Here is a 26,960-nt window from a genome sequence, read left to right as displayed (position 1 = left end):
TGGACAGTGGCCAGGTCTGCTGTTATCCCCATCTCCCAGCATTAGGCTGTGGATCTTGTACAGCTCTGCACGTCTGTAGCCTCCAGCACCTCCAGGATGTGGCTGCAGCTCTTGGCACCCACAAAAACTTGTATTCCATAGCTTGGTATTTGTGTGTGCTGGGTTGTCTTGACCCAGGGCTGTGTCATTATTGTCCCCAGTCCTGGCACCCAGTGGGAAAGAGCATCCCAGGGAAATTACTCCAGCCCTTCTCTCCCTTTTGCTCCCATCATGTATTCCAAGTGCCTCAGTTTCCTCAGCTCTGACTATGACCCTGGTATTGCAGGGAAACGAGAGGTTTATAAAACACCTTTGAGAGACAGCCACAGGCAGTTCTGATGCTTCAGTGGGCACAGTCCCTATGCAGATCCCAATCCCTGGATTTGTTCAGCACAGGATCAATTCCTAAGGACACAGAGGGGAAAAAACAATACAAGCGAGAAGAAAATCAGGTCCAAATTATGTGATCCCAAGCTGAGCTTTCCTCCCTTTGAGATGTCCAGGTTTATATCCAAACTGCTGGTTCTGTCAGGTGTGCTTCCTGGCTGGGTCTCCCTCTGCTCCCAGCTCTGCTTTAGCAGGGATATTCCCTCTCTGGTGGGTGAGCTGAGAACCCACACTTTCGTATTAGTGTGTATTTGCTCTATTTCTCCTTAAATCCTTGAACTCCAGCAGCTCAGACGGGTTTTAAAACCAGCTGCCTTTCAAGAGTTAATAAAAGGAAGGAGTGAGCAAGGTTTTGTAAGGAATTAAAGCCAGGCGGAAGAGCCTATGGGAAAGAGCCTGTTACGAGCCCCGGGGCTGCAGGTCACCAGTGCCGAGGAAGGACTCGCTGCCACGGTTGATTAGGTCCTTGTTTAAGCCTAGAGAGTGAAAACCTCATAAGGAGCTGCCGGCAGACCGGGCGGGGACACTCCGAGCTCCGAAGTGACGAGGCAGCAGTTCGCTCCGGCCGCCCCGCTCGCCATGTGTGTCATTCACCCAGCCCTATGATTCATCTCCTCAGCCGCTAAAAGCCTCCAGCTACTCCAGAGCCGCTGCCCGTCACTCGTGGGGGGCCGGTCCAAGCAGTCCCCCCACCCCGGGGCTCCGAGAAGATGGGTCAGCTCTCCGTGCCGCTCGGCATCCTCCTGCTCTGCGCTACTGGCAGCTGGGGTAGGTTCGCTCTGCCGCTTCTAGCCATTTAGTGAAGCTGTTGCCTGTTACTTCTACAAATCCCAGGACTTTCTGCCTTCCCAGGGTCTGTGATTTCATGGGAAAATCACTCGGAGGGGGAGCTGGCAGCCTGAGTTGCAGCGCGCTCCCACATAGGAAGCGCTGCTCACGCCGGCCGGGCTTCGTCTGGGTCGGGGCCAGGAACTTCTCAAGGATGTTATAGGGTCAAGACATATTTTGGTGGGTTATTCTTATTGGATGTGGCAGATCTTACTGGATCTACCTACTGTGTGTTTGGCTCTGGTTACTGGTTTGTAATGCAAGGACTGGGGTGTGACTTGGGCTTCATCCTTTATAAACAGAAAATTCATTGGGAGAAATCACGTCAGGTAATTCCTCCCTCTGCCAGTACATTTTAAGGGCGGGGGGGGGAGGAGGGTAGGGGGGAGAGGGCATTTGTGTCAGCATTGCTATCCTGTGTTATTTTTCTCATGGATTTTTTTATGCTTTACTTTAAGAAATCCGATTTCTAGCATCATATGATCTCAGGATAAATGTAGTTTGTGTTTTTAAATAGTTTTTCAATGTCAGAAGTACAGAAAAGCCTGGAAGAGCATTATCTCCTCCCCAGGTGTGTTCCTAGTGACTCGGCCTCAAAGGGAATCTAGAAACTGCAATATGGTGATTTATAAATCGGTCACATTGTTTTCATGGCCAGAATTGGGGTTTGGGCTAACATTGTTCCGTCTAAAGAATTCCAGACTTTAGTGAATTCCCAGGAACAGCCTGAGGCTCTGATCTGCTGCCAGATGGAGCTGTCATCAGTACAAGACATGGGATAACCCCTGCAGGAGTTTGAGTTCATAGAGCTGCAATTTGGGGCTGTGCACGTATCTCTGGTGCCTGTGCTCAGTTTGGGGCAACCCATTTCCAGGAAGATGCTGGCAGGAAGGGAGAGGCCTGAGAGAAGAAACACCCCCAGAATGGTAGGGTGGGGATCTGCCAGAAAGCCCAGATCCTTATCACTTAGTCAGAGGGAAAGGCTGGAGAGGATGTGGTTTGTACCTTTATCAAGTTTCCTCAAATGTCTTTATCAGGTTTTCTCTGTGCTCATTCTTGCTCAATTTGGCAGAGGGGGAAAACAAAGTGTGGCTGCTCCTGCACCACTCAGAGGGTACTCTGAGTGCAGACTGGGACTGAGTAATTTTCTCCAGTCACGACAGGGTGATGCTGAGCCACAGACGTCTGGGGTCTTTCAAGTCCATCACTTCCCTAAATTCAGTCCCAGGCTGGATGGGGCTTGGAGCAACCTGGTCTAGTGGAAGGTGTTTCTGCTCATGGCAGGGTGTGGAACTGGGTGGGCTTTAAGGTCACTTCCAATCCAGGCTAGTCTGGGATTCCCTGCTTTCACCTCTCTCAGGACCACAGCTCTGCCCAGGCCCAGGTGGGTAGTTCCCATCATTATGTGCAGTTTATGTCCCATTTCATTGTATTTCAGGATTGCTTTTTTTTTTTTTTTCCCAAAAACTGGAGTCTTTAGGATCAGCTCATTGTATGAAAGCAGCTGCTATCCTAGTTTAAAAATGCAGGTTTTGTACTTGGGTTTATTAGTTTTTATGGCAAGGAAAAAAAGCTCCAAAGATGGAAAAAAAAAAAAAGTCACTAGAAAATATAGAATTTGTTAGTATAGGCTGTAGTGGGATGGTGTTGACCTGCTTACAGCCAGGTAGTCTGGGAAGGACTGCCAGGCACTCAGAGGGCCACATCCTGAGAGGACTCCAGCTGCACATCCTTGCCATCTCTCACATCCTCCACCTCCTCCACATCCTCCACTTCTGCCCATCTGTGCTTTTGTTCCCACATCCTCACAGGATCCCTGCTCCCACAAAACTCTCCCAACACTGCATCCCAGCATCCAGCCATGCAAACAGTGCTGGGACTGCCAAAAAAGGAGCATTTCCCTATGGTGGGGGTGTGCAGTTGCCTGCTCACAGCAGGAGCAGCCTCATGTTTGGATGGTCGTAACTGCCCAGGTCCTGCTCCATCCAGCCCCATGGAAATGCAGCCAAAAATGGCCCTGGACAGTGCTGGAGATTGGTTCCAAGGAAGGGAAGGGTCCTCCATCCCCAGGAAAGTGGAGTGATGGACACCATAGGAACCACAGGGCTGTGTGAGTCTGGGAGCAGATACAGACCTCCAGGGAGCCCCAGGCAAAGCCACCAGCAATGGCACGGTGGCATGATGGGACATCAGACCCCAGGGCAGCCTTGGGAATGGCAGCATCCCCCCCACAGGGACTTCCCAGCTGCAGCTCCACCTGAGCCCATGGGCAGCTCCCTAGCCATGACGGTGCTCTGCCTAGGTCTGTGGCCCTCATTCCAAAATCCACCAGAAGACTGGATTTACATCCCCAGCAAAGAGAGGGGACAGCAGATAAAGAACCCCTGGGCTTTGGGGTGGCAGCAGAAGGAGAGGAAAGGAGACCACCAGGGTCCAGGGGCTGCACACAAGCAGGAGGTAATTTGTACCCAGTGGTGAGGAGCAGATGAGCTCAGAGGGTCCTGGGGCTCCTTAGCCTCAAGATCAGATTTCATGGCATGAGGAGGCACCCTGGGACTCTGCCAGCAGACATGACCCTGGAATCCTCCACATGGAGTTTTAGTGGAACCTGGTCTCATTGAAACTGAGGTTACCACTGCACAGGGGAAACTGAGGCAGGGAGTGGCTGAGGGACTGGGTCAAGTCACAGGGAAAACCTGTTTGAGGCAGGATTTGGACTGGTGAGTCTCATGTCCCAGAGCCCTCGTGGAGCCATTGTCAGCTCTGCCCTTCCCCAGCAAGGTGGGTGCTGGGGCTGAGCCAGGTGACTAAACCAGATAAAACCCACCATGAGGGGACAAAACCCACACTGGCATTAAACAGGAGCCTGGCCCAGCAGCGTTGCTGTGGCACTCTGTGCTGTAACTGCCTGAGCAGAGCTGAGCAACCACAGTTATAAGCCAGCAGCTAGACATGGCTACCACACGAGGGATGTGAGAGTGGAAAGCAGGGATACTCCTGGCTTGTGGCAGGCGGGTACTTGGCACCTCTCCCCATCGCCGTCATCCTGGTCCAGTATCAAAGAGCCAGGGCTCCCCAGGGACCTGAGATTTGGAAGCTGTTTCTGCATTCAGGCAAGTGGCCCCGGGGTTGGCAGCTCTGAGCATTTAGTCCAGAGCACCTAGAGCTGCCAGGGCTGTTCTGTCCCTGAGGGCTGTCTGGGCAGTGCCTCCCAGCTGGCTCCCAGCTGCACGGCACAGCACAAATCCATGGCACGTGCTCTGGCTGCAGCCACCGGCACTTGGCAGGGCAGGAGGGATTTCACATGGACACAACAGGAGCCGAGAGTCGTGGGAGATGGTGCTGTCATTGCTGTTTTCAGAGAGCCCTTTGCCTTCCCTCTTCCTAGCCCTGTCCACCCAAGGATCAGTGTTGCTGGTGGCACATGGCTGAGGTGCAGGAAGCACTGCAGACCAACCTGTCACTCTTCTGGGCAATGTTACATTTAAAATCTGTCCCATCCTCACATGGAGCCAGGTATTTCAGGGTATGATGAGAGCTCTGGGCATGGGTGCTGCCCCAAAACTGGTGCTAAGTAAGGCACTTGGGCTCAGCCTTTAGTTGAATCTGGGACAAGTGGGAACTGCAGGTGTCATAGGTGCAATGGGGGCACATCCCCAAGCAGCCACTGGCCCCTGGGACAGCCACAGCCTGTGACACCACCCTCAAATAGACACACACAGGTGTGAACACATGTGTACACTCCCTGGCTACGTGCCAGCAGGCAGGAGAGCACGGTGCTGTAGTTGTGGTTTTGCTCAAAGATCTGATGATATTGTTTCACCATTTCCTCTTTCTGCTTTGTGTTCCCTTTCCTGTGGTTGTGGGACACTGCTGGGACAGCCCTGGGCAACCATGGGGGCACACAGGGCAGAGGGGGAGTCCCTAGTGCCCACTGCTCCCTACCAGCATCCCCCAGGCTCCCCAGGCTGCTGTGTGTCCCAGCCAAGTGGATACTTGGCTGCAGTTTTCTCTGCCTGGGGAATCTTAAAACTGCTAAGATGCTTGTGCCTGGGAGGGAGGAAGAGCCAAGGGTGACGCCACAGCAGCGATGTCCCAGCCACTTGTCACATCGGCCGTTGGCAGCAGGAACCGCAGGCCCACCCACTCTGGTCTGTGTCAGAGGAGCTCCTCCTGCCCCTGGGCTCCACAGGCATTTTGTGGCCCTTTAATTCTCCCCCACTGGCTCACTGGCCTCTGCCTTCAGGACTGGTAGCAGCAGGTATCTCCCAGAGTCCCCACAGCCACTGACAGAGCCCAAGCTTTCCTGGGACATTGGTGCCAGCCACCACCAGCACATTTCTGGACTTGTGCCCTTTCACTCCCCTCCTTTTTCTGGATTTGAAGCCTAGCCAAGACCAGCCACTGAGTTTAGTGTCTGCTCAAGGTGTCAACAACCACCCTGGGTCAAGGTGATGGGAAGAGGCAGACAATCCCTAGCAGGGCTGTGGGTACCACCCTGAATTCCCTGGGTACCTTGGGAATTTACCCTTTCCACTCCTGTTGCCCCAAAGTGTCTGCAGGAGTGTCTCCAAGGATACATGAACCCCCTGCCAGGGGGCTTCACTCCAACACCCATGTGATGCTGCAGGGGTGAGAGGACCCTTCGAGGAGCTGGCAGGTAGGGAATGATGCTCAGCCTTGGGCAAGATGAAGCCCAGCTCATACTAGGCTGGAGACAGCAAGGAGGCAACATCCAGGGTTTGCAGGTGGGAAAAGGGATAGAGAAGGGCCCTGGTGGAGCTCTGGCTGCTCAGGAGCTGGTGGCTGAGCACACATGTGAGTTTAGGTTCTGTGGGCTGTAATTGCTCTGTTTTGCTGTTTCAGGGGGCAACATCTGCACCACCCGTGGGGTGAACTCCTGCAAGCAGTGCCTGGCTGTCAGTCCCCTCTGCGCCTGGTGCTCTGCTGAGGTAAGAGCTGGGGGCAGAGCAGGGCCCTGAGAAGGGCAGGGGAAGAACCTTTGGAGTAAGTCTAGTTTACAGCCACAAGCTTAGTCTCCATCTGTTCCCACTGTATCTAAACAGACTCCTTAGTGGCACCTGGCTCAGAACCTCAGCTCAAGGCACTTGGTCAGTGGGCACTGCTTCTGCCTTGCTCCAAAAAGATGCCCCTTATCTGGGTGTGTTGGTGGGAGCTACATTGAGCTGGCTGGGAAATTGTGGTGTTTCCACTAGGAATTCACTTTTATCTTTCAAACAATGTACATTTTAAAAGTTGGTTTACTTGTGGTTTGCTTCTTGGAAACCTGTTGTAAAGCACTGGCTGAAGAGGCCTAATTCCTGGAAGGGCTGAAAAGGGAAGGGCACCTGGAAGGTCTGCAAGGAGGAATCGAAAATACTCATCAGAAGTTAAAGGCTGGGTTTTAAAGCCTTTTTCATTAGAAATAAGGGGAGAAGACAAGGTGCCTGGTTTTGGTTGCTAAGCTAAAGTGGATGTGAGTGCTCTCAAATCATCGTATTTGGGTAGGTGAGAGCCAAGCATATCTGCCACGTTGCCCTCCAAAAATGCTGCCCTGGAGGTTAATCCATTGGGTAAGAGGAGGGAGTTTCCCAAGGGGATGGGAGAGGAGCCCCAGGGCAGGGCCAAGGGAGGTGATAGGGATGGGGAGAAGTGATGAAACCTTCAAGGCTTTCCTTGCTTTCTTTTTCTCTGTCCTTGAAGACCCACTTCTATCAGCTGCAACTGTGCCCATAATGCCCACTGGGACTTGGAAAAGATCTGGGAAAAGTGATCCAAGGTGGAAAACGCTGCTCAGTCATGCCAGCAATTGTCTAATGCTTTGGGGTCAATGCATACCCAGAGGGGAGGCCTCTGGCTTGCTGCCCATCAGATCTGACGCTTGGCACGTGGTGTGAATAAAGATGTTTGTGCCCATCTTATCTCCCGCAAGGAGTGGCTAAAACATGCAGCTTGATAAGGGGCCTGGCTTCCCTCTCCGAGGGGGAATGGTGGCTGGGCTGGGCTCTTCCTTCCCAGCCGCTGATCCTGGCCTGCACTGGTGGCTTGACGGTGCAGAGGGAGCCGTGATGGGTTTTTTTCCTCCCGAACAGCAAAGGTTTCCAAAAAAGGAAATATTTCCAGTGCTGCTCCGAGCTGTGCTGCCGGGCAGGCACGGCAGGAGTGAGGGAGCCGTCCTGCTGCTAGACCCAGCCCCCAGAGCTGGGCTGTGTGCTCTGCTCAGCAACTCTGCCTCCAACATCTGGACCACGTTGTCTTAATTTAGCAAATGAGGGTTTTTTCTGTGGGTTTGTTTAATTTCCCTAGGGTAGGGGAGGGTTCTGATACTGCACACCCCCCCGTTTTTAAAGTGACAGTGCCCATATTTGTGTTCCTTCCGCTCCCACTACAGCCCTTTTACACTCACGCTGCCTTCCCAAGGAGCCTGGGGTGATGATTTACTCCTGCTCCATTCTGGTTTTGGATTGGAGAAGGATTTCATGATTTCATTGTGGTTTCTTGTGATCATTGACCACCCCCCCACCCCTCCCGCCCCTGAGCATTGATGCAGAGCAGAGTTTTATTTATTTTTCAGAAACCTTGACCACTCTTACCAGCAAATAGATGTTCTCATCTGCTTTTCTGGAAAAAAAAACAGCCAAGCTGTAACACTGAGACATATATCTAAAACCCCTTTGGAGATTATTGTGACCAGCCTGTCAGGATCTGCAGGATTTCCTTCAGGGTCTCACCCACCCAAAATGTCACCCACTCTGGGTCTCGTGGAGGCTAGACTGGACCAGATTTGAATTTCAGGGAAGCTGCTGGAAGGTTTTAGCTTAGTGTGTGGAGGTATCTGTGCTCTGAGCACTCCCAAGAGCTGTCCTGCAGAGAAGCTGATGCTGCATGTGGTTGTGTCCGAGATGAAAACAGAGATGCCCCGGGGAATACGCAGGTTCCCACAGGCCGCCGCCCTGGGAGCTCAGGGATGGAACTGGCTCTGCCAGAGCCCTGCCTGACCCTGCCCTCACTAATCTGCTCTGGAGGCAGTGAGTGGGATAAAATAATCAGGTTTGCCATTCTGAAGGGAGTGTGAGCAGATGTTTGCTCTGCAGTGGGACAGAGGGCAGGGAGAGCTGGCGAGCATCTCTGGGCAGGGCTGTGGGATGGCTGGGATAGAGAGGGTGCACACGTCTCCCCACATCTCCCTGGAGCGAGCTGGTGCCATCAGGGCTGTGCTGACAGGGAATGGGTTTCTCATGGATGAAATCCCTGTACTGTGAGTTTGTCACCAGCAAGCTTGGGCTGCCTCCAGGTCACTCCTAACTAGGGTTGTGCCCCAGGTGTTGTGTCAGCAAAGTGGCAGAGTCTGGGGTCAAAAACAGACTGGGGGCTGCCAGGTCTTGTAGCCAAATGTCCCACTTTTGCGGTAGTTTTTGTTGTTGGGCAGGCTCCTGTAAGTCTTGAGTCAGTCACTGTATTTAGGACTCCAAAGAAAGGGGAAGGATGCAGACATGTCTAACCTGGGTTTAAACAGTTTCTCCATGGAAATCTCACAGCAGGAATGATGCTGTTAATCCCATAAGGTGCCATGAGGCCTCTGAGGTCCTGGAAGCTCCCTAGGATCTCCAGGTGTCACTGAGCACCATGGTTAAAACCCACCTGCCCAGCATGCTTTTCACCCACATATTTTTCCAGTGATTTCCCTGACTGGGACGGGAATGTACATGATGATTGATGGGATCTGGAGTGAACCAGCCACCCCTTCCCACAGCAGGGAGCCCTGTGGAGTAAGCTTATGGGTGGGTGGGTGTGAGGGAGCTAATTTGGAGGGATGACTTTTCCTCCTCTCTGTCAGCACACTGCCCAGGCGGGGGCAGGGTAGGAACACGCCTGCTGATGTATTTTTTGGCTTTCACTTGGCCACAGTTTCCAGAGGGCTGTGGGCCAGCCAGGGCCTCCTGACACCATTTGTGTTTTTCTACTCGTTTGCATAAAACATACAAATTCATCCCTGGGTTCAACCAGCCTGAACCCTGTTCAGGGCAGTTGATATCCTGCATGGGAACTTCTCTGGCACTGGAAGGCTCAGCAGTGGATTCCAGCATCCCAGGAGTAGGGAGGGCACTGAACCAGCCCCACCAGGACTTGTGCCACCTCCCTTTGCTGCAGGAAGAGGCTGTGGTGGTCCTCTGCTGGAGGACTCTAATATAGAAAGATTTGGGCTGAGGGCAGGAGATAAAGAATCCCTTTGGAGGGGAGGGGGGGTGCTCCCTCAGCAGGAGCATGAGGCAGCAGATCACAGCAGTGTTGGGCTGGGAGAGAAATTCTTCCCATATTTGTCTTCATAGGCAACCAAAGGAATAGGAACCCTCCTGAATGTTCTGTGATAACGCAGAAGCTTTCTAGGAAAGGAGGGACAAGGCTGGAGCTCACCATGACTCCACACTTTGTGCTTCCTACCCCTGACAGGCTCTTCAAGGCTTCTCCCGCAGCCCCAGTGCCTTTGCACTCTTTCACTCCTTTTTTGGTGCTCCTTTCCCCAGTCAGCTCCATCCATTAGGAAGCTGGAGAGCTGGAGATAAGTCTGATCCACTTCCAGACAGGAACTGAGCACTGCTCTGTACAATGAGCTCACCCACAGTGGACACTCTCCTTGTTCATGGCAGGATTTCTAAGGGCCCTTGTTGGAAAAATGGGGGAAAAGGTGATTTGTCTTTTGTCAAAGTAATAAATAATTTTAAAAGTTCCACACTGCCTCTACCCAGCTTGCCATGTTCACATCCTGCCTCACCCTCCTCTAGCCATCCCAGAGAGACGGGATTTCCTTTTAGCTCTGCCAAAACCCAAACCTAAGGCTCCAGCTGCCAGGAGTCAGGAGGAGGTTGGCAGGGGTGTGTTATCCATCATTCTTTGGCAAGGACTGATGGGCTCCTGCAGGAGTTGCTCCAGCAGGAGTTGGTGATCCCAAATTCCCTCTGTCTGCTGCCTTCCTCAGGCAAGAGACCATGTGCCCTAAGAAGCCTTTGATCCTGTTCTGGAGTTAGGTGTGATAAAGCAGGGGCTCTCCAGGGAGAAGGTGGGGTCCTTTCTCCTTCTCCCAGCGTAGTCCTGGGAGGCTCCTGACTGTGTCCCTCTGCCGCAGGTCTGGGCACAGTCCACCCCTCGCTGTGACCTACATGCCAACCTCCTGCACAATGGCTGCAGGCAGGACCACATCGAGTCCCCCAGCAGCAGCGTCACCGTCCTGGAGGACCGGCCCCTCAGCAACAAGGGCTCAGGGGGGTCCACCACCACCCAGATGAGTCCCCAGAGAATACAGCTGAACCTGCGGCCAGGTAAGAGCCCCCAGACTGCTGAAGGAAGGGGAGATGCAGTGGGAATAACCCAAAGGGCTTAGGCACTGAGTGAGCCATTGCTCTGCCTCAGTGGCCAAGGTGGTCTCATGTCCTTTGGGGACAAGACCAGGCTGATGGCAGCATAGAATCCTCCAGAACATCTCGGGTGGGCAGCTGAGCTCTCTGATCGCTGTGTTCGTTCTCTTGCCTCAGTCCTGAGGTGTGTGAGGGGCAGGATAGGATGTGACTTCAACAACACATGGGGTATTTTATAAAGCCGTTCTGAGGCACTGCTGCTGTGCTCAGAATGCCTGGGTGGAAGTCAGCTCATATCTAACAAGCCACAGAGCAGCAACCAGGGTTGGGCTGCCACCAGATCCCTGTAATATCCCAGGCTCTGCTCAGGCAGGCAGACTGGAGCCAATTAACTGCTCTGGTCCTTTGCCAGCATCCAGGAGTTTCAAGGATGCCAGGCAGGAGGCAAAACCATAGTGCACATGGCCTCTGTGCACATCCCTGGGCATGGCCAGGAGGAGTCTTGCCCCACTGGAAGGACAGCAGCCAGAGGAATCCCCACACAGTCAGGACATGGAGCTGTTAAGTGGTCCTTGTTCTCTTTAGCTCTAAAGGTTGGTGTCAGGAGGAAGGTGAATATGCTGCTCTGAGTGCTGTGAATCCCCGTTTCTTGGAATAAAGAGGAGAGACCCCCAGCTTGATACCATCTCTGCCAAACCAAGGTTTGGCATAAGTCATCTGCCTTGAGTCATGCACCAACATCAAATCACAAAGGATACAAGCAGGACAGGTCACAGCTCATGTTCCACAAGCTCAGAATCCTCATAGTTTCATCTCAATGAGAACAAACAGCTGCTCTCTAAGCACAAAAATGGGACCCCTGGCTCCATGGTGAGTTCCCAGCACAGCTGAAGAAAGGATGAAGCTTTTTGGGCTGTCATAAATTTTGAAACTTTCTTCATCCTGAAAGAACATGGTGTGCAGATTTAGACAGAAATGTGAAAACAATAATAATTTAAGCTCAGTTAAGGCCTTTTTTCTCAACATGTGAGGTGTTCCGACAATGCTGCAGCTGTGCCCTGGGTTATGTTTCAAAGAAACCATTTCAAAGATTAGAAGAAAGGACCTGTGTCTCTTAGAAAGGCAGAAAGAAAAGGTCAACCCTAAGTGTTTTCAGCTTTTTTTTTTTTTTTTTTTTTTTTTTTTTTTTTTTTTTTTGATGTGCAAAAGTCATCAAAACTGGGATGTTTCCCAGAAGGTTTTTGGAGGTTTTTGTTTCAATGGAAAATGTTTCACCAAAATTTTCTCAGAAGGGGCTGGGACAGCCAAGAGGAGAGGAAAGAACAGGGATTGAGGAGGGTGCAGAAAATTATCAGAGTCCTTGGAAGCTCAGAGAACTCTGAAGAAGCCTTGCACCCTGCTTTGTGATCCCTTTAAGACCTGCTGCCCACACACTGGGGGTTTCCCTCACTCCATCCAGCTGTTCCTGTAGGATATCTTGAGAGGTCAACCCTGGACAGGAAGATCTGCTCATGTCCCAGCACTGAGAGTTTAGGAGAACAGGAGACATAACCCCCATCTGCCATAGAATTCCAGAACAGTTTTGGGGTTGGAAGGGACCTTGAAGACAATGCTGTTCCACTCCTTGCCATGGGCAGGGACACTTTCCACTATCCCAGGTTGCTCCAAGTTCAATCCAACCTGGCCTTGGACACTTCCAAGGGGTGCACAACACATCTCCTGTGCAAGCACCTGACTAAGAGCTTTTCCCTCTGTCTAAGGGTAATGTTCTCCTCCTAGAAGCTTTAGCCATCCCCTTGGGTTCCTGCTGACCTCTCCCCGCTAATCCTGTGGTAAGCTCCCCTCCTCCTTCCAGGAGACAAGATCTCACTCTACTGCCCTGTGACTTTGCAGATGACTCCCAGGTCTTTCATGTCCAAGTGCGTCAGGTGGAAGATTACCCTGTGGACATCTACTACCTCATGGACCTGTCTAACTCAATGAAGGATGATCTGAGGAACATCCAGAACCTGGGCACAAAACTGGCCAGTGAGATGCGTAAGCTCACCAGCAACCTACGCATCGGCTTCGGGGCCTTTGTGGACAAACCCATTTCCCCCTACATGTACATATCTCCTCCAGAAGCCATCAAGAACCCTTGCTATGAGTAAGTCCAGGTTGAGGGAGTCCCGTAAGGGCCAGAAGTTGATGGGACACCACTGCAATGTGGCTGGAAATCCACATCAGTTGGTGAAGAACTGGAGTCCATAGAAAGGACCTGTGTTTGAGAGGTTCTTGAAAGGTTGTCTCCCAAAGGAAGGACAACAGGCTGGAACAGGGAAAGAGTGTGAGGATGAAGGAATGGCAGAGGTGTTAGGAACTGAATTCATCCCTCATTCCCTGTTCCTCTGTGCTACTAGGAGGGGGGTAGGCAGAGGAGTGAAGTTGAGCCTGGGAGGAAAAGAGGGGAATGGAGAAAGTGGGTGCCTAATTCTGGACAGGGTTTAAACCTTGGTGCAGTCTATGTTTTGCTGGCACAGGGAGGAGGAGCAGGTCTAAATTAGAAATACAATTATCACGGGAAAGCTCTTGAGGGAAAAAAATTGCATCATGTTTCCAAAAGAAATGTTGAGGCTGGAAGAAAATGACTCCTAAAAATCCCAGCAGGACTGAAGCTGGGAGCTGACCTGAGCCCAGCATCCCTACAACATTAATTTTATTTTAAAGGTCCTTAAAGGCCTCAAGCTCTTCCATGGGGCATTGGGTCCCTCCAGCACATCCTGGGCAGGACCATGGGATGTGGAATGTCTGCAGGGCAGGGATGGGAGCTGGAAGAGCCTGATGATCCCTGTGCCCTGAGTGCTCTCTTTCCACAGGATCGGGGAAACCTGCCTGCCCATGTTTGGGTACAAACACGTCCTGTCGCTCACGGATGAGGTGACTCGCTTCAACGAGGAGGTGCGGAAGCAGAGCGTCTCCCGGAACCGCGATGCACCTGAGGGCGGCTTCGATGCCATCATCCAGGCCACCGTGTGCGATGTAAGGGGCAGAAAGACCTGGCTGGGATCAGCACAGGGTCACCAGGCTGGGCCAGGCGGGTTGGCAGGGACCAATCAATCCCCCTGGACTGCAAGAGCCGTAGTGAGGGATGCGGGGTTCCAGGCAGCTCTTCCAAATGCAGATTATCACATCCAAGACATTACAGCAGTCCAGGGTCGTGGGCGACAGGGCCTGTGCCTACAGCTGTCAGCTCCAGCTGCAGGCAGGCCTGGAGACCCTTAGCTTAGGTTACAAATGCTTTATATACTTTGCTGAGCATCTTAATACAGTATTATTATTAACTTTTATCTATAGCCTATCATAACTACTATAATTGCCATATTCATCTCACTATTCTCCAATTACTAAAAGTTAGTACATTACATTTGAAGCTAGAAGTTGTTTTTCAGTTTTCTTGCTGTGGAAAATTCATTTTGAGACCTTTTTTCTACTTGCAACATCAGCTGACTTGTTTGCTTGTGCTATTTTTCTACTTGGTAAAAGCATCTTCGTGTTTGAGGTGGGTTTATCCTTTGCTCTAAGTCATAAAAACCTCTTCTAACTAACATATCCTTTGCCTCCTCAGCAATTCTTTTCTTCTATATCAAATCTTGCTTCCATCTCTATTCCTTCTTCAGATTCTACATTGAAAAATCTTTCTGCCAAGCATACATGTCTGTGAGACTTTCTTGTCAGACTTTCATGCTTCCCAACACCGGACATGATCATAAGCCTTGCTGAGTTGTTGTATGACTGATTTCTGGAGAGGGTCAACATTCAAGTGAGACATTTCCAGCCCAATAGTCAAGGGAAGAGCAGGACTCTCATGGGATCGTGGTAGGGGAGAGGAGCGGAGCAGGCGCTCGGGAACAATCTCATGTGAGCCCTGCAGTGACCAGTCCAGAAGGGATAGCACCTCCTGTGCCTTCACCTTGGTTTTGCTGGAGATCTTGCATTCCTGAGTCATTAGCCACATTGATTAACACTCTAACCAATTAAAACTCATCTTTCACCTACAAGCAGCCCATGGCCCCCTTACAGACCCCACACTCCCACACCACTTCCCTGCGAGAGCAATTGCCTTGGTTCCCAGTGCTGAGGTTGGTCTCTACAGCCAAGCCGTGACCCCCTGCACCAAGGCAGCAGTGGGGTGCTGGCATATGGGACTGCCCTCAGCATGTGCTGACACATGACTGGGAGCTGCCTTTCACTGCAGGAAAAAATTGGCTGGAGGAATGATGCTTCCCATCTGCTCGTCTTCACCACGGACGCGAAGACCCACATCGCACTGGACGGGCGGCTGGCTGGCATCGTGCAGCCCAATGATGCCCAGTGCCACATCGACAAGGATAATTTCTACTCTGCCACCACCACACTGGTAAAGCCTGACCTAGGCATGGGGTTGTGGAGCCCAGAGCACCTCTTGGATCCCCATGGGATGGGAAAGGTGTTTCAGCCATGGTTGGAGAGCATGATGGGGACCAAGGTGGGTCCTAGGCTATAGCTCTACTCTTCCCCAGGACTATCCCTCTCTGGGCCTGATGACTGAGAAACTCTCACAGAAGAATATCAACTTGATCTTTGCTGTGACAGATACGGTTGTTGGCCTCTACCAGGTACCAAATGCAAAGCTACCCTCCTGGGTGGCTGATGGGCCGTGGGTGGCTGGACATGGCTTGGTGGTCTGTCCTATCAAAGCTCTCATGTTCCAGGACGGGGTTTCGCCCAGCCATGGCACATTTACCCATCACAAACAGACCCTGTTTATGATATTCCTACAGAACTACAGCGAGCTGATCCCAGGCACAACTGTGGGCACCTTGTCCAGAGATTCCAGCAATGTCCTGCAGCTCATAGTGGACTCCTATGGGGTGAGTGTGCAGTGTGATGGCCCCATAACAGCACTCTCCGTAACAAAACAGCCACTGCTTCCCACTGCCAACAACACACAGATTTGTCAGCTCCCCCAGTCCCAAGCATCCTCCTTGGAACAGCTGTGAGCATCTGCCTCCACCCATGTGTGCAGGCACCCCGAGGGTGGGAGATCACTGTGTTCACCGCCTGTCCTTTCCTGTCTTGAAAACTTTTCCCTGTAGAGAATGACACAGCTGAGGCTTGAGAAAGATTTGGGGCACTTGGCTCGTTTCCCATGTGCATGGGAGCACCACTGTGGTGCTGGGGGCAGGGGAGGACCCCACCAGGGCTAAGCTGTGCTCCACCTGTGCTGTGTCTTCATCAGTCCTCTCTCCTTCCCTAGAAAATCCGCTCCAAAGTGGAGCTGGAGGTGCGTGACCTCCCTGAAGAGCTGTCCCTGACCTTCAATGCCACCTGCCTCAACGACGAGGTCATCCCTGGGCTCAAGTCTTGCGTGGGGCTCAAGATCGGGGACACGGTGAGGATCCCTCTCATGGGCTTGGCTTTTCTCCCCTCTACATAGCAGTACTGCCAGGTCATCTGTTGCTCTGCACCAGCACCATCTGCTTGTCCCATGACCTCCCAGGTGACACAGACCCTGGAATCTCAGCACTAGAGAGAGAGGTCCAGCAGGGTGGGTGCAAGGAGGAGAATGCTTTTTTGAATCTGCTGGATGCAACTCTGATGTCTCTAGCTCAGCCTGGGCTGCTGCCCACAGGGCATGGGAACCTGGAATCATTTGGGTTGGAAAAGCCCTCTAAGACCATCAAGTCTGATCCAACCACTAACTGATCTCTGACAGGTCCACCACTAAACCATGTCCCTAAGCACCATATCTCCAGGTTTTTTTAACACTTCCAGGGACAGTGATTTTATTCTTCCCTGGGCAGCCGGTGCCAGAGCCTGACAAACCTCTTAGTGAAGAAATTTTTCCTAATATCAAACCTAAAATTTTCCTGGTTACCGTGGCAAGCACATTATCTAGCCCCCATTGTGCTGGGACAGCTTTGATAAGCTTTGATGAGCCCAAAGGGACCTGGTGGCTCCCATTTCTGAGCTCCTTAAGCTGGGGCATGGACTAGAGCAGGTACTGACATCCAGACACACACCTTTGCCCTCCAGGTGAGCTTCAGTATCGAGGCCAAAGTGCGGGGCTGCCCCCAGGAGCAGCAGAAATCCTTCACCATCAAACCTGTGGGCTTCAAGGACAGCCTGACGGTGGTGGTGAACTTCAACTGCGAGTGCTCGTGTGAGAGCCACGCCGAGACCAACAGCCCGTCCTGCAGCCATGGCAATGGCACTCTGGAGTGCGGCGTGTGCCGCTGCAACCCCGGGCGCCTGGGCTCACACTGCGAGTGCTCGGAGGAGGAGTACAACCCCTCACAGCAGGACAACTGCAGCCCCCGGCCAGGCCAGCCCCTGTGCAGCCAGCGTGGCGAGTGCATCTGCGGGCAGTGTGTGTGCCACAGCAGCGACTTCGGGAAGGTGACGGGCAAGTACTGCGAGTGCGACGACTTCTCCTGTGTTCGCTTCAAGGGCCAGATGTGCTCGGGTGAGTGCTGGGCTTGGCAGGGAGGCAGCTTGGGGCTGTTTAGGCTGACTGAGATCCTGGGCAAGGGAGACACCAGTCATTTTGGGGCTTGTCCTGTGAGTTGTCCCCAGTTCTGACTTGTTCAGCCATGAATCTACCTGCACCAGCCCTGGTCTGAAGTGATGCAAGGGGAATTACTACCTTTTTGGCCACTGATAGCACCTCCTGTGCCTGAGACCTGGGAGTGGGGATGGGCTAGAAGGTTAAAAAGGAGGCCTGGTGTGGCTGGTGGGGATCAAGCAAAGCACCTCTGGGGTGTACAGGGCAGGGACCTTGCTTGAACCATACAGCTCAAACACATTAGGAGTACTGCTCTGCAGAAAGAAACTCTAGGGTGGAGGGGGAGGGGTGGGGAGAGGTGGGTTTTATCCTCCACCCAGTTCTGGAAGACTTTCTATTGGCAAAAGTGTTGGGGAAGTAAATCCTCCCTCCTTGCTGGCCTTACAGCATCTCCCCTCCTGAATATTAATCCCTGCCACATGTTCCCAGACTCCCCCTCTCCAGCCCAGCTGCTCTCAGCATTGGAAAGAGAGGACCAGGTCCTTGGGTTGTCTGGTTCTCCTCCCAGGGAAGAAGCCCTCCTGCAGAAACCCCATCCCAACAGCAGTTCCAAATGTCCTGGTATGCCAGGGCCTCTTACCCATCAGAAACCTTCATTTAAGGTTCCTTCCACCCACATCTCCAGTCAACACTGAAGGTCTGAGTGAATTGCAGTGCTCTGCCCATCTCATGTATTTAAGGGATGTGAGAGATGTGACAGTGCATAGGAATGAGGCATGAAGCTGTGGCACATCCTCTCCAGGAGCAGAGCACCACAAAACTGATTTAAGGGGGGAATGGGAGAGGGGTAGCCACTCCCATTCCTAACTCCAGCCTCCCTCTGTAAGCCCAGAATAGGTGGCTGCTAACAGTGTCAGAAAAAGACACCAATTCCCCGCTGAAATCCCAAAAATCCCCAGGAAAACATCAGTGGCCAAAGCTGATTCCACTCTGCTGGAGCCCGGCCTGGATGAGGTGAAACCTAAGGCTAGACGACACTCGATTCTTGCTCCCTGATGTCCCCAGACTGAGTTTTTGAGATCCTACCTGCCCCTCAGGACAACTTCATGGCTCACACTGCCTCTGTGCTGCTCAGATTGATCCTTTATCTTAACAGCCTGCTGATAATGGAGGTGGAAACACTGGGTTTCCCCCACCTTGAGTAGTCAGTGTCCTCAAGGAGCCTGTTCCTGTTTGAACAAGGGCTGCAGGTCCCTAGGATGGGTGAGGGGCAATGATGAAGAGCTGCCCCTGGCCAGCGTGGGCTGTTAATTAACCTGAACTCTCTGACCCTGTTGAGCCACTTCTCCCCAGCCTACCCGCCTGTTTCCATGCCTTGTCACCCAGCGTGGCACTATTTTCCTGTGAGTCAGCCCTAGTTCCTCATTAATGGGGTTATACATTTATTTCACATGCCAGTGCCTCCAAGGGCATGGCCGGGAGGGTGCCCAGCCGATCCCCTGCCGGGAGCAGCATTCCCAACGTGTCCCTCCCGCTGTGCTCAGGGCTTAGGACAGGTCAGCGCCTGCAGCTCCACAGTGTTTCTCCCACTTGCCGTGTCTCCTCTTTGAGCTGAAATAAACCACAATCCAAATAGCTCCAGGGTTTGGCAGGATTTGAGCATGCCTATCTGTCTGTCTGAGTAAACCAGTCTCAGTGAGTATTGGGCTTTTCCCAGCAGTCAGCTTTCCCTGTCTGGTCCAGGCCTGAGAAAGGAGTCAACTTGGGGGCTTTGACCAGATGTCCTGACTCAATCTGAAATTCTAAGCCACAGAAAAAAACTTGACTTGCTCAGAGACAGATCTGATGGAGCATCTCCAGTTGCAGCTGCTGGAGCTGGGGCAGCTCAGCCTGAAAAGTGGGAGTTTGTTCTTGCTTGGGGGGTATAAGAGGAGTGTTGGGGACATGGTGAAGGTCCGGGTTTGGTGTGAGCTTCTCTGTGTCCCACCCCAAGGACAGTGCAAAGGAATTGTCCTAGGTGGCCAGTCTGCCTTGCAGTGCCCGCAGAAGACGAGCTGCCACTCTGGGTCATAGGCATCCATATGGGGAACTGCTAACAGGCTCCGTGGAGACACTTAAGAGTTCTGATGCCTTTTGGTTGTCCCCAGGCCATGGGCAGTGCAGCTGTGGGGACTGTCTGTGCAACTCAGACTGGACAGGAGACTACTGCAACTGCACCACGCGCACGGACACGTGCATGTCCAGCAACGGGCTGGTGTGCAGCGGCCACGGCTCCTGCGTGTGCGGCCGCTGCGAGTGCACCCAGCCCGGCTCCTATGGAGACACCTGCGAGAAGTGCCCCACCTGCCCGGACGCCTGCACCATCAAAAAGTGAGAAAGAGCAGAGGGCTGGGACAGGTCATACCACATTGTGGGCTGGCAGAGAGCTGGGATAGGTCATATTCCACTGGGGAGCTGGCAGAGAGCTGAGAAGGGTCATATCCCATCATGGACCTGGCAGCACTGGTGGCAGGAGCTCTCACTATCTGCAGCCCCGTAGGGCTGGGACTGCTGTGATTTCCACAACCTGAAACTGAAAGGTGTGACAGTTCCCTGAGGAGAGCATGGAAAAGCTCATGGTACTTCCCTCCTCTTCCACAGGGATTGTGTGGAGTGCAAGAAGTTTGAGCGGGGAAAGCTGGCGGAGCAGCAGTCCTGCAGCCGCATGTGCCGTGACGAGATTGAGACGGTGCAGGAACTGAGTAAGAGGAGACCCAACCCCTGTCCTAATACGTGGAAATCCAAGGGGCTGTGTATGCCACATGCTTTCCCTCTGTGTGTGCACCCCTCAGCATGGGGACTCTGAGCCTCTTCCTCTGGCAGGTGACAGGGGCAAGGATGCTGTGAACTGCACCTATAAGGATGAGAATGACTGTGTGATGAGGTTCCAGTACTACGAGGACTCCAGTGGCAAGTCCATCCTTTATGTCATCGAGGAGCCTGGTAAGACCCAACTGCCATGCTTAGGCTGGGGGCTGCAGAATGTACTGTGCTGGATTTCTGTGCAGAACAGGGGAATGTTGAGTTCCCTTTGTACCTCCCACTTCAGCCAGGCTCATGGGGCACCACGGCTGGGGGCTGAGAGGGATTAAAGAACTTCTTTGTCCCCTCCTCAGTGCCAGCAGGCCGTGATTTCCTGCCTCTCAGGTATCACATTTCCTAAGTTATTTCATCCCTTCATTGAGGCCAAGGACGGGGGTTCAACCTTCCCACTGCCCTGATCCTGTGTTTGACTTTGTGGGGGTGATTTTTCTTGGGAAGCAGATAAGAGGGGGCTCCCATCAGCAGCTTGGGGTCTCCACTGACCTCAGCTGAGCCGGGGGTTATGTGGCTGCAGATCCTTCAGAAGCAGGGCCATGAAGGCAGCCACCTGCTCTCACTGCAGCTGTCTGCCATGGGCAGTGTACAGCCCACACTTCCCAGCCCCACAGCCAGATGGGAGAGGAGAGGCAGGGCAAAGGCTGGGGTGGCCACATGGCCCAGGGCAGTGTGCAGGGGGAGCAGGAGCTGTGTAGGCTCACACTGGATCTCCCTGCCCCCATTTGCTAATTCAGTGTTGACACACAGACAGAGGCTGGGGCAGGGTGTCAGTGGGCTGGTGGTTTGAGGCAAACTTCACAAGCACACGGACTTGGTCTCCAGTGTCATCCCCCACTGTGGGCAGGACCTGTGAGGCCCCTGATCTAGCTCTAGGCTTGGGTGCAGACTCCCACCCTACAGACAGGTGCTCAAGTATTTTGGCACAGGTGCCCCATGGACGGGATCCTCCTTCACAGAGCCTGCTGTGCTCAGGGTAGAGGCTTCTGCTTGCTGGCAGAGGAGGATGATGCCCTCCTGAGACCAAAGGAGCTCCATGTACCCATGGCCAGGTAGCCCCAGAGCTGCTTTAAGTTGCCCTGGGGGTGCTGAGCTCCCCCCAACCCTGCCCTCCTCTCTGCTCCAGACTGTCCAAAGGGGCCAGACGTCCTGGTGGTCCTGCTCTCGGTGACAGGTGCCATCCTGCTCATCGGCCTTGCTGCCCTGCTCATATGGAAGCTCCTCATCACCATCCACGACCGCCGTGAGTTCGCCCATTTCGAGGAGGAGAAGGCCAGGGCCAAGTGGGACACGGTGAGGAGCAGTGGATTGAGTGTGCTGGGCAGGAGCCCCAAAACCCCACAGCCTCTGCCTTGAGGGATCCAGATCCCAGTGCTCCTGGCATGAGAGCCCAGCTGCTGTCTGTTGTCCCATGACATGGTCCTTAAGGGCCAGCTTGTCTCATTCCTCTCTAAAGCCTGGGACAGTGTCCCATGCAGGACTCAGGGTGACACTGCCAACCAGGACACCCCTTCCCTGAGCCTGCTGTGGTCCCAGGGGCTGTGCACAGGTGATAGGAGATGTCCTAGATTATTTTTCCCCCTCCAGCATATCCATAGCACTTGTCAGCAGCACGGCCCCCTTACTCACTGCTCACAGCAGTGTTTCCATCCCATGAATGAGGCAGAAGGTCCCACCTGCCACAGGATGCTGGAAAGCACTGAGGAACCCCGAGCACAAGGGAGGGGGCTGGGACAGGACTGGTACCTGTCCCCCACTTCTCCTCCATCTCCTAACCCCCCACAAAGTGAAGGGATGGTGTGGGATGGGATGGGATGGGATGGGATGGGATGGGATGGGATGGGATGGGATGGGATGGGATGGGATGGGATGGGAAGCTCTTTCAAGAGGTCTCTCTCCTCCCGAGCTCCTGCTGCTTTTCCTTTCCTCCACAGCAGCTTTTCCCTCTTCTGCCACATGACACCTTATGGGGAGCCATTAAACTGCTCATCCAAAGCCTTGGATGGAGACAGGGATCCACCACTCCATGCTGAGACAGTGCCTCAGTTACTCCAGCTGTTAAGTAGAACAAATGCTGATGCCAAGCACAAAGTGATAATTCTCTTTTTCATCTTCTTTCTTCCTCCAGACCCATAACCCTTTATATAAAGAGGCTACATCTACCTTCACCAACATTACATACCGTGGGAACATGTAAGGATGCCACATCCAACACTGGCCATGGGATCATGATCCATGGGATCTCCTGGAACCCAGTTTACAGAAGAGCTTGTTTGTGTCTGCCTGTGTGAATGACTGGATGTGATTTAACAAGTCCCTGACTGTCTCCAACCCCTATTGTCTGTCACCCCACTGTAACTGCAGGGACGTGCTTTCCATGGCAAACCTTGGTCCTTACCTCAGCGGGTCGCTCGCAAAGCCACCGGCCCCCCCAAACACTGAACACAGAGAAATGGGATGATCTCTGTCAGTCTGTGAACTCTTTGGTGCTCATTGGGCCATGGGCATTTCAGGAGCAGCTGCTGGAACCACATGCTGAGCTGTGCTCTCCTCCACAGTGTGTGCTGATGAAGCTCTGCCTGCTTGGAGTCCCCTTCTGCACTGGCCTCAGTTCCTCTGGGCACAGGCACCTTCTCCTTTAGGACAGAACAGCTGCCAGCAGCAGGAGCCATCGCTGGCTTTCGGGGTTCAGGACACTGCTCGAGCAGCCCAGCAGCTCCTTTCTTCTTGCAGCCACATGTCACTGGTGCTGCTGTTACCCAGGGTGGTAAAAAGCTGTGCCCTGCATAACAGTGCCCTCCCTCGCTCCCTCCAATGCATTCAGTCTATACCACCTGCCAATTCCATGTAGCATCAGCTGTGCTGGTACCAGCTGCAGCCTGGCTCAGCCCCTGGGATGGTGCTGAGCTCCTCCTGTCTGCCTCCACTGTCCCTGTGCCACAGCGCACATGGATGTGCCAGCAGCTGCTTCAGGAGGGTCATGACACCTGATATCCCTTGAGCCTGGCCACCTCTCTCCCCTTACTGTGTTTTTTGGACTGTCTAAAACTGCACCACCCCTAGATTTCTGTGTGGCTCAGGGTTCCAGAAGAGCAGGCAGGGGTCAGGCTCTGTCCTGCTGCCTGGAGTTGTGTGTCACCCCTGGAGGAAAACAAAGAGCTGTCCCAGGGGCAGTGCTGGGCTGTAACAGTGCTGCTGCCTGGTCCCTGCCCTGCCAGAGCACATGGCTCAATTCCCCTCAATTGCCCCAAAAAGCAACAGTGACCTTGGTCCCATTGTGGGGTTGGCCCCAACGGCCCCAGCAGCGTGTTGGCTGAGCTGGTGGCCCTGTGTCCCTGTTCCCTGGCTGGCCTGTCCCAGCAGTGTGGGAACAGGGGCAGCAGTTGGTGCTGGGTGGGATCTGGGGCTGAACCCTGGAGGGGGGCCAGGGGTGGATGGGCAGCACTAGTGTGCCAGTGATTCACATCACAAAAATAAAAATAATAATAAACAAACAAGAACCAGGGGGGAAAAAACCAAACACCACTCAGACTACGATCAGTGTGGTCCTCAGCCTGTGTCCAGCTTTCTACCCTGAGGGCAGCCCCTGACAGCCCAGCACAACTAGGGGAGCTGGTTTGAGATGAGATGGGTTAACAGATGGCAGAACCAGGGCAAACAGGGCCGTGGGCCCCCCATGGGGGTCTCTGCTTTGTTACTGGTTACCTCCTCAGGGTCAATAACAAGTAAGGTGGGCCAAAGCCCACAGCAGACTATGGTACTGGCAGCACCTCATTCGCATGCAAGTGGGTGAACCCCAGCATGCAACATCCTGTTTGCTTGGGTCTCTGACACCCCACACACACCCCATGCTACCAGGTGCTCCCAACCCACACTGTATCCAGGCACCTTGGGCAGTGTTGAGTGTCCCTGGCTGTGCCAGGCAGGGGCTCAGTGGGTGATTCCAGCACCCAAGTGGAATCTGGGCTTGAGTGGAGTTAGGCCCAGCTTGGTTTGGCCCCAGGCTGAGCATTTTGTCTGCTGGTTGGCTCAGGGAAAGGCAAAGGCAGAGCCTGGCTACAACATGAAGAAGAAGGATGAGCGCCCCTCAGGCTTCCTGGGGCTGCTTCCACTGGAGAAACCCCAATGATTCCACATATGCTATTCAGGCAGGAGACTTCCATTTCCCATGGAGCTGCGGGATGAGGCATACCCCAGTTTATCCCAGTTCACTGCCCTTGATGCCAAGGGGTATGGCTATTTGCAGGATCAAGCCCATGTCCACAAGGAGCAGCTGTTGGGAGTCGGGAGTGACTTTTCCCCCCCAAAATCAAGGCGGTGTCGCTGTGCCGGACGGAGCAGACGAGAAGGAGCAGTCGGAGGTTCCTCCTGGGGCAGGGCGTGGACTTTGTGGTTGCTCTCAGCTCCCTGGGAGAAGCCATTTGGGAGCGGCAGTAGGTCCAACCCTGCGGGACGTGCCCATTGCGGGCTGCATGGAGGCTGTTGGAGCCCGGCACCACTAGATGGTGGTGTCTGTACGTGTTCGGCCCAAGCCTTCCTCCTCCTTCTGGGCGGCTGAGTGATCATCTCCCACACTGGTCAGGAACATTTGACCCAGGGAGTTTTTCAGGGAGTGGGGACACCTTGAAATCCATCCCACTGACACAGCTCCTACAGCAACACTTAAGGCCAGAATTCTTTTTATTGCTTCTTTAATTCCTGGAAGTGCTGAAGTGCTCTTTCCTTGGACCCCATCAACTCCTTTTGTAAACTGTTTTCTGCTAATAAACGCAAAAAATAAGCAAAGCACTTCCAATACAGACAAAAGATGACAAAAGGTGTGTTTTGTCTGATTCACAATCCAGAATGGGGTTTTCTACGTTTCTAGAGAATTTTCTGAAATGAAACACATCTCCCCATTCATTCTAGGGAAGCAGGTCAGTGTTGGAGTGCTGAAGTCCCAACACTCTAAATGGAAATCCATTTTCCAGAACAGAGTCTCCAGGAGGTACTGAAGGACATGGCTGTAGATGGTGAGTACATCAGCACTTCAGGATAGTTCAGCATCTGGAGCATCTGCAAGGCAGAAAACTTAAGATTTGGAGAAGAAAAGAAAGAGATGGAATTAAAAACAAAAAGCCAAAATGCTGCATTTTCCTTGGCACAAAATCACAGAATAATTTAGGTTGTTATATTTTGAGCTCCCCTTCCTCAAACATATTTGCCGAGAGGATTGGGATTGTTCAGCCTGGACATGAGAAGCTCCGGGGTGACCTAACTGTGGCCTTGCAGTACCTGAAGAAGCTGACAGAAAGATGGTGAGAGACTTTTTTACAAGGGCCTAGAGTCATAGAACAAGGGGGAATGGTTTCCCACTGTCAGAGGGCAGGGTTAGATGGAATATTGGGAAAAAATTCCTCCTTGTGAGGGTGGGGAGGCCCTGGCACAGGGTGCCCAGAGCAGCTGTGGCTGCCCCATCTCTGGAGGGCTTCAAGGCCAGGTTGGGCAGGGCTTGGAGCAACCTGGTGGAGTGGAAGATGTCCCTGCCCATGGCAGTGGGTGGAATGAGACGGTCTTTAAGATCCCTTCCAACCCCCAACCATTCCAAGACTCTGTGATAGCTCCCCACTGATTAACACCACCTTCCCCCATAGTTCTGGGGACATGGTTGACATCCACAATGCAGATTCCAGCTGTCCCCTTAGCCAGCGAGGAGCTGCAGGAAGCCCAGGGCACCCCACAGGAGGGGATCAGCATTTGCCTCCTTGCTCTCTGCTCCTACCTGGCCTCTCCTTCAGCAACCCAGCAACAGAAACACAGGGAGGCTGCTGGGTCTTTGTAACTCTTTTGAGTCACTCTGGCATGGGACACACATGCACTCAACACAGCTTAAATTCTCTCTACTTCTGCACTCCCCTTCATCTTGGGTTGAATTTTTGCTTTGCATATACGGCAGAGAGGCACAGTGTGAACTCTGTGTGTCTCAGCAGTGCCATCCCTCAGTGGGGCATAGGAGAAAGGGCTGTGTCTGTATGCTTGGTGGAGCATTGAAGGAAGTGATAGGTTATGACTGGCCATGGAAAGGTAATTTAATCTTCCTTGGCCTCAGCATCCAACCCTGCTGGGAGGGAGGGAGTTTCATTGCATTATTGTGGCTACATTTCTTCAGATCCTGAGATGGAAGGAGTGGGTGAAAGGCAAAGGAGTCACTATTATTATTATTAATAACCTCTTTTTGGCAAGTCTCTCTGTGCTGACTGCCAGCAGGCAGGGCAGTTTTCCAACACTTTCTTGTTACAAAGAGCACAACCATTGTGGATAATCTGGGCTTTGACCTGGTCACAGAGGAGACTCACTTGACCACAGCGCCCTGGGAGGTGTCAAGTCTGGATTCTGTGGATAGAGTCTCTCCAGCTGCCCTTTTGCTGTCACTCCCAAAGCCTGAAATCTCCCTGGAGTGCTGGCAACACTCCCTGCTCCACTCAAACATTGCCTGGGCACTTACCTAGGGCACAAGGGTGACACCTTCATCCTGGGCTCCACAGCCAGCAGGGTTCACCTGACCAGCAAGGAAAGCTGGAAGCCTTTGGACAGAGGAAGGTAAGGCTTGGTATTTACAGTCTTTTTCCTTGGAGGAAACCTAGAAATCTTTGGAACCCAACAGATCAGTTAAAAGCCTCCTGCATGCCTGTACTGGTGCATGTCAGATGACAAGGATGTGATGTTAACATGAGGCAGTTGGTTCCCTTAAAATATTGCAGTGATTCCCATCCACATGGGATAAACATGGAAGCAAGTCTCTGGTGGTGAGGGACTGATGACTCCTCCGGCAGTAAAATCATCCTCCCCTGTCTCAGCAGGGACTAATACCTTATTTTTGTACCTCCAGGTGCCACAGAAGCATCATGCTATGGTGGGGATTTCCACCCCTGGATTTAGTCCAGACTCTCACTTTTTCCCTTTTTCCAGTTTGTTTCAGATGTTCCTGGCTACAA

At 52.9% G+C, this 26,960-nt stretch overlaps 1 protein-coding gene across 3 annotated transcripts; it reads left to right on the top strand.

Annotated features, from left to right (window-relative positions):
• The first annotated feature begins 820 nt into the window (after nucleotides 1-820).
• ITGB3 (integrin subunit beta 3) lies at nucleotides 821-24,720 on the top strand. 3 transcript variants are annotated; one of them, XM_064400100.1, is made up of 15 exons: nucleotides 821-1,194; nucleotides 6,121-6,206; nucleotides 10,379-10,571; nucleotides 12,501-12,753; nucleotides 13,463-13,625; nucleotides 14,842-15,003; nucleotides 15,146-15,241; nucleotides 15,407-15,496; nucleotides 15,883-16,017; nucleotides 16,662-17,091; nucleotides 19,278-19,500; nucleotides 19,771-19,871; nucleotides 19,993-20,112; nucleotides 21,113-21,279; nucleotides 22,115-24,720. In XM_064400100.1, exons 1-15 carry the CDS (start codon nucleotides 1,137-1,139, stop codon nucleotides 22,181-22,183), a joined length of 2,346 nt encoding a protein of 781 aa, XP_064256170.1. In that variant the 5' UTR covers nucleotides 821-1,136; the 3' UTR covers nucleotides 22,184-24,720. The 3 variants fall into 3 exon arrangements, with proteins under 3 accessions (XP_064256170.1, XP_064256172.1, XP_064256171.1); XM_064400102.1 differs by lacking the exon at nucleotides 22,115-24,720 and adding an exon at nucleotides 20,946-21,038 and having other exon boundaries at nucleotides 21,113-21,249; XM_064400101.1 differs by lacking the exon at nucleotides 22,115-24,720 and adding an exon at nucleotides 20,916-21,038 and having other exon boundaries at nucleotides 21,113-21,249.
• Nucleotides 24,721-26,960: the final 2,240 nt, after the last annotated feature.

The sequence above is a fragment of the Passer domesticus genome, chromosome 27, assembly GCF_036417665.1.
Source record: "Passer domesticus isolate bPasDom1 chromosome 27, bPasDom1.hap1, whole genome shotgun sequence".
NCBI classification, from domain to species: domain Eukaryota; kingdom Metazoa; phylum Chordata; class Aves; order Passeriformes; family Passeridae; genus Passer; species Passer domesticus.
This window is presented reverse-complemented; position numbering and strand designations above follow the sequence as displayed.

Coding starts and splice junctions, on each gene's coding strand:
- ITGB3 (XM_064400100.1), top strand. CDS start 1,137: ATGGGTCAGCTCTCCGTGCCGCTCGGCATCCTCCTGCTCTGCGCTACT. Junction 6,207..10,378: donor GCGCCTGGTGCTCTGCTGAG/GTAAGAGCTGGG, acceptor CCTCTGCCGCAG/GTCTGGGCACAGTCCACCCC. Junction 15,004..15,145: donor ACTCTGCCACCACCACACTG/GTAAAGCCTGAC, acceptor ACTCTTCCCCAG/GACTATCCCTCTCTGGGCCT.